The sequence below is a fragment of the Nicotiana tomentosiformis genome, chromosome 8 (assembly GCF_000390325.3).
Source record: "Nicotiana tomentosiformis chromosome 8, ASM39032v3, whole genome shotgun sequence".
NCBI classification, from domain to species: domain Eukaryota; kingdom Viridiplantae; phylum Streptophyta; class Magnoliopsida; order Solanales; family Solanaceae; genus Nicotiana; species Nicotiana tomentosiformis.
In genome coordinates, this window is record NC_090819.1 from 107,472,728 (window position 1) to 107,479,943 (window position 7,216).

Sequence of the window (7,216 nt, forward strand, 5' to 3'; positions counted from 1 at the left end):
AACGTTAGTTCAATAAACAAATCGTAAAATAATTTCGAGCCCACAAGTTGTTTGTGTGTCCTTAAGGAATTTAATCCCCTCACTGTTACCCAAGGTTATGGATTACTTCCTCCCAGGATAGAACGGAAAAATAATTCTATAATAATGGCAATAGAAATTACAGAACTTCAGCGAACTCAACAAATGAAGAAAATCACACTTGACACTTTATTTATTTGGAAAAGCAATGCAACAATATAGAAAATAGGGGAGAAGTTTTCAGATTTTTCATATATAAAAATGAGGCCAAGCCTCTAAATTTATAGACAAAGAAAGGGTGAAATGAAAAGGTGCAATCCAAGAAGTACCTCTTCCATTTCTCATTCACACCCTTTAAATAAAAACCCAACACAAGGCTCACATTTAGATGCAAACTTAGTATAAAGGGCAGTACAATGCACAAAGTATCTCAATAGTTGTGATGTAGACAACTTACCATAATGTAAATATTAATGGCTGCTTCAACAACTCGAAATCATGACCTACATAGATGAACAAAAAGGATGACTAACCTGCAATTTAAACTTTGAACTTGGTGGTATGAAAGAGAATGGAGTTCTCTTTGAATTTGTAAAAAATAATAATTGAATATTCGTTGCTTTTGGGAGATATTAGCAGACTAGCGTACAAGATAAAGAATTGGGAAAGATCATAAATTAGGGTTTCAATCAATAAAAAAAGGTTCTTGACTTTTAAATTTAATACATTTCAGTTCCTTTTTAAAACTTTTAAGTAATTACAAATCGACTTTTGAGAATTTGGGTATTATATGAAGAACTTATTCAATAAATTTTGTTTTAATTTGAAAAAGTCCTTGGGGCTTACGCCTCGCTATAAAAACGCGACTCAAACGCCCGGGCGTATGCCTCTTGAGGCTTTCGCCCCACACCATCGCCTCGGGGCATGTTTGGTGCGCCTCACCCCAGGGCTTGCCCCTGGACTCGCCCCAAAAACGCCTTTTAAAATATTGGTCCTTGTATAAAATTATATACCAATTTTGATATAATTTTATACCATCATCAATATGAAATAACTAATGCATGTATAACTTAGGCCCCCGTTTGTACATAAAAAAAATTTCTTTTTCTAAAAAAAATTCAAAAATATGTTTGTCCATAAAATTTTACAAGTTTATGAAAAACAAATTTGAAAATGAGTTTTTCAAAACCCTTTTTCAAAATATTCAGAAAAATTCTCTTTCCCCACTCACAAAACTGTAATATTTTTTCAAGTGAAATGCATGTCCAAACATAATTTCAAATTCCAAATACTATTTTTCAACTTAACTCCAAATACTACTTTTTAAAAATATATATATTTTTTATGTCCTAGCGCTTATTTAGACATGAATAAAGTATCATCTTCAATTCTTTTTCATTCAATAGGGCAAAAGCTTGCCATCCTTGGCAATTCAAGAGAGGAAGCTAAGGAAAAAGTACAAGAATTAGAATATCACTATCCGAGAAATAAAAATGGTGGGTATGAAGAAAAGTATTTTCTCCTCTTTGGTTACTTGGGCACTTTATTTTCTCTTTCTTTGCTCAAACCAAACAATGATGTTGCAACTCATTTCTTCTGGCTTCCCTTTCCTTTCCTTAGTTGCCTAAATTTGAGTGCCCCACAAGCAAAGAAAACTTCGAAGAAAAGCTGCCTTATTGCTTACACAATGTCGGCTAAGCCACCAAATTTTCAATTTTGAATAGGTCATCCAAAGCAACTGGTCTGGAATTAAGCCTTTGGAAGATTATTGTGGGCCTATGGGCCTAATATTTTTATAGTTCACTTTATTGGGGCAGTTTTATGTTTGCTTCTTGCTTATATTTGACTTTCAAAGGAACAATTTTTAAACTTCAGTCAAAGTCCTTTTACAAAGCTTATGAGTCAAAATAAAGAAGAATGATAAAAACCATATGAAAGCACTTTCATGTATGGTTGAAGAGTTCGAATTTTTTTTAAATTCAATGTTAAAAGTTATTTTGATCAATATGAAAAGGTGAATTTTCCCTCTTTCTTTCCTCCTCCTGCTTACGAATTAGCATGTTTAGTGAGAAGGAAACAGATTATGAACACTTGTATTAGACATTTTACCTATGATACTGTAAGATAAAAGTCATGTACAAGTGATTTGATTATTGAGAATAGCATTTATGAAGCTATAATATTGAAAAATTGGTGCAAGTATGAAAAACATAAATTTGACTATCCTCATTAATCTATTTACGTTACATAATTATATGTGGCCGCAAATAAATTATGTGAAGTGAGAAGCAGTACGTGACTTCTATTGATTTGTTGGATTCACATTACTACCAATCTACCACGTTGCTAAACAGGTACTAAACATATACTCTAGTCTTAAAGAATTCACAACCACCTCCCATCTATAACACTAGCCTTTATGGACTATAATTGGAGCTCTAAAGCCTGTCAAATGATTACACCCGACAGGCAACCACTCTAACCGCCCATAACCTCCGCCGCAACTAAGGTTTGGTTAAGAATTTGGATATATTTAGATTTTAGACAATGTTGTATTTGGAACTAATTGACGTAATTAAATTGGTATCATTTGTTTTTATTAAAAAAAAAAGGGTGGCTAATATTTCTCTAATTAAGAAGCTCTTTATTTTCAGAGCTAGAACGTGAACGTGAGGCATCTGGTTAATGGATGAAGCCATAAAGAGAATCAATCCTCCAATACCCTCTTGTTGGTCGAGATTTAGAATTTATTCTTTCTTCTATTTTGACGATAAGATTTTTGGAAAAATAAATAGCTGAAATGTGATTTCATTGAAGCGTTCTAAACATGCCCCTTTGAAATGTCCAATTATAACGGCGTATTGGACAACGTAAACAAGTACTTTGACATTTTATTTGTCAAACTTGTGAGAAAAATGCTTTCAAGATTCAAGTTAATGCGCCGCATTTTGCTTACTATGTCTCTCCAATTTCATATCTTACTAGTAGTACAAGATTTCCAGAAGTGTTCAAATTTTAGCTCATGTTCTTGAGTTTTACTTAAACATATCATTTAGTCAGTGTCCAGGTGTTGATTATTTGGCCTTAAATTGCTCCACTATAATAGCTAGAAAAAAATGACTAATGCTTAAAACATAGAGAAATAGGAACTTTCATGTTAGAAAGAGTGAATTGTTAAAATTGGGAATATGTAACGCCCCCTATCTATTTATGGTTACTATTTACTGGACTAATACATTGGTTTTTAACATATGATCTAATCTGTAACAAATTAACTGCTATTAAATTGTGTCTAATTTAAGATTAATTTTTATTTAGAGATAAATTAATGTACAATGAAGAGAATAGATTGTTTCACGACCAAACTATGCCCTATCTTATGTTTAGTTTCTCAGAAAGATCGAATTAATTAGTCGTGCAAAAATGCACAGCAAAAGGCTAGTTCAATTTTACTACTCCCTTCGATTAAAAAAGAACAATTTTAAAAAATAACTTTAAATTTTTTATTTCAACCTAAAATATGTTCATTTATTGTGAAACGGATAGAATATTTCAACTAGGGTAGCTCAACAAGATCTACTTACTGAACCTTTGTGTAAAAGGGGGTATCAATTTCTGTACAGAGTGTAGACTATAAAAGCAAAAAAATTTGCAAGATAATTTTTTGTGTAAATTTTCAGAATCTTCTGGTTCTTCTAAAACTTTTCCACCTCCCGCTCAATCATTTCTTTTTGTGGTCGCTCAATCATTTTCCCTTTCCCATTAATTCCTCACACCAGTTTCAGAAAAGTGCATTGTAAGAACCAGTTGTGTCCAATATGGGCCGCACACTCCAATGCATAGCCAGCCTGTCTCCCATCTTCTAGAGTTTGCTTTCATAAAACTTCGTATTCCCTACTTAATTTCTGTAATATTCTATTCCCATTATCGTATTTATCTTAAGATCTTTTTATTGTCCATTTGAAAAATAGTCCATTTCAAGGTCCTTCAAAGTTCAGCAAACACCGTCCCTCGCTCCGAAAACAACGTAAAGGAAATAGTGCAACTTTAATGGAAGGTATAAATAAATACCAAGTCCAAGTCCATAATCAAACTTCAACTCCACGACTTGAATCAATCACGCCAAACCTGCCAAATAACCAAAAGATAAAAAAGAATTAATATATCCAACTAACAGATAATAAATAAATAAATAAATAAAATAAATATAAATAACCAAATACAAATAAAGTAAAAGGTATACCTCGGAAGAAATACAACGCAAAGATGACGACGAACGCAATTCACGGCTAACGGACGGGAAACGGCAAGCATAACGGCACGGTGAACGGCAAGCACGACGGGATAAACAAAAGCTGCGAACGTAGACAAAACCAAACGAGTCACGCAACTCTCCATTACACAACAATTCGTACACAAATTGCTCAAAACACATCAAATTCATTTTTAACTCAAGATTTTAATCAATAGTTCGTTTGTTTTAGTTAGTGTTTTGTTTAAATGGATGTTGGAAAAAAAAAGTCCAAAAAGTCCTTCGATTGCAATCAGTTGCTGCAAATCATATGTACAAGGGAGAATTTTTGTTGTTTTTTCAACTTCGCCGGAGTATCAAAACTTCCAGGGCCTTCGATTCGCCGGAGTACTATAAAAACCGCAGCCGGGATCTGACGCCATCGCCGGAAACTCTCAACTGAATAGCTTCAAATACCTATATTAAAATATCAAACCTGTAACCTTAACACAACATCACAGATCCTCAGCTTTGGACATCCTGGAAAGCCGGCTGGGACGAGGTTGGAAATCGGCTCTACGCCTCTGATGATGCGACGAAGGCCGTATAAGAGCTGCTAAAGCACGCTTCACTAGATCTCCTTCAACAGTACCAATACGGACCAAAGAGTTCGTCATCGCCGATCGCCGAGCATTCAATCGGCTAGGCGAATACATCGACGGAGCAGTATTCATATTCTTGTGCAAACTACACCGGAACGAGCCAGGATGCGTTGTAGGAGAGCACATACACGTCCTTTTTGGAAGTTTTGTCAGCGGATTATTGTTCTGCTTACGAACCACTTGATCTCGGGAAGAAACCGCCATCGAACGATGAGGAGATATAGATCTGTCGATCGAGAACTTAACAGAAGGCGTAGGAGCCAGTGGAGCAAAACCATGAAGGTTCACGCGCGTCGGAGACGCCGATCGATGGAAAAAACCTGTGGAACTAGACGAGTAAAAGCTAGAACTCGTCGAAGAAGCAAATGACGAAAACGATGACATATCAGTCGCCGTCGTTGAGTTGCAGAACCGGCCGGTCGGTGAGATAGACCTCTGGAAGGCCGATCTAATCGGCAAAACCGGTCCGCTTGATCTTCTAGAAGATGTCGCCATTGATGGCAGTGAGATTTTTTTTACTACTAATTTTTTGGAAGAAGAAAAAGAGAAAAAGGAAGTTGGTAAAGAAATCTATAAAAAAACAAATTTTGTTTCTATAGATTTCTTCTAAAGGGCCCTTAGGCTCTTCAGTTTGGCAAACCTAGCGTGTCTCAAAGCCTAAATTTATAGCAAAGAGAAGGAGAAGGGTATCCATGTAAATACGATAAAGTATAAGGATGTAGTTAGCAAATTCTTTGCCGATCTAGTTAAGTTAACCATGGTGAAGGTTTAACCTAAGTAGGGTTTGTTCGGAGGATTTTCCGATCCAACGGCTGGTTAATGATGAGTGGAACAAAACGACAGTATTATGAGCCGTTTCATTGTAACTGCTAATTTGATAGGATAAAAGAAGGATGCCACGTGGAATTTTTTATTTTTTTTTTGAAAAATTCTTTGCTATGATTTGGTTCGAAATACGTGAATTGCATAACTGACCTACGAATGTGAGAGGAAACTTTACTAAAGCCATTGATTGGAATCTCACCTGATTTGGTAACCAATGCTTTATTTTGAAAAATAAATTAAACACAAGTTTTCCACATATCCAATGCTTTTTTTCCCAAACACAATTATCTTAGAGTTGTTTGCTCGAAGGAACTTTGATTTTATGTATTTTGGAGTTATAGCCTTTACTATAATGTGGAAATTAATATATAGGGACCAGGAATTAAATGACAGTCCACTCACTTTTTTAGCTCATTTCAAATTCAAATGATACTTGAGAGCATATCATTTGATTTTTAAGTTTCATTTGAGGTCTTTAAATTTTAAATTAATCAAGTTGTTAGACACATGTCTCCATATATGGGCCCATATTTTGTACCATCTATAAATTAATTAATGATAATGAAATCGATAATCATTTCTTATTTGAACTCTTAAATGTATCGTTGATCGTAGTACAATTGGTAAAGTCAAAAAATGAAATGTTAAGCAGAGAAAGTTCAACCAATATAAGGTACAATTATACGGTTAAGTAAAATTTTGTTGAACAATTCCTCCATTCCCACATTTTCTCTGTGTCAACAATAATTTGTTGAACAAAGCAAGTAGCGATGCAACACTGCAATTGTTGTAGTAGTTATAGTCTTATAGATACATCAATATAAAATACACAGTATTTATTATTCAACTTCCCCGTATTACAGAAGAAAAGGTAGAATTGTTAGGTTAATGTAGAGTGTAAAAGGAAAAACGAATGATTTTAGTTTTGCAAACAAATTAAGCAATGCCTAATCCACTCGAAGACATCTTCTTAAGCCAAAAGAAACAATGACAACTGCAAGTAATCCAAAATCTAAGGCAATGTCAAAACCTTTTCTTCTCCTTTACCAACCATCGTTTGCCCTCAATCGTTATCATACAACTGTTGAAGCAAGATCAAAATCAAATATCTTGTGAGAATGAAGTTACAGTCTAGCCACTAGTTCCCCTTGCACCAAAGTACACTAAAATAACTACTACTCTCACTCTATGTTTATGTTAAATCATAGTATTAACTTATTGTAGTAAAGTAATTTAAAAGTGAGGTGATAACATATATTAGTTAATCATAATAAATTGATTGCAAACATATATCACGCATTTGTTAGATTGGTAAATACTAAATACAGTGTAATTTTTTTGTCAAGTACTTTCCTCTTCCTTTCTTCTATCATGCTACTAAAGAAACTAATGTATTGGTAGAAAAATAGAGTTGACACATGGATTAATGATGTGCTGATAAGTGGCACGAGAGTTAGAATAATAAAAAAGAGTGAAGGTT

The 7,216-nt window shown here is 34.2% G+C and overlaps 1 protein-coding gene across 1 annotated transcript; it reads right to left on the bottom strand.

Moving 5' to 3' along the window:
• Positions 1-4,539: 4,539 nt before the first annotated feature.
• On the bottom strand, positions 4,540-5,553 carry LOC104097433 (uncharacterized). The gene has a single exon (XM_009603986.4). It carries the CDS (start codon positions 5,404-5,406, stop codon positions 4,765-4,767), a length of 642 nt encoding a protein of 213 aa, XP_009602281.1. The 5' UTR covers positions 5,407-5,553; the 3' UTR covers positions 4,540-4,764.
• Between the last annotated feature and the right edge of the window lie 1,663 nt (positions 5,554-7,216).

Coding starts and splice junctions, on each gene's coding strand:
- LOC104097433 (XM_009603986.4), bottom strand. CDS start 5,406: ATGGCGACATCTTCTAGAAGATCAAGCGGACCGGTTTTGCCGATTAGA.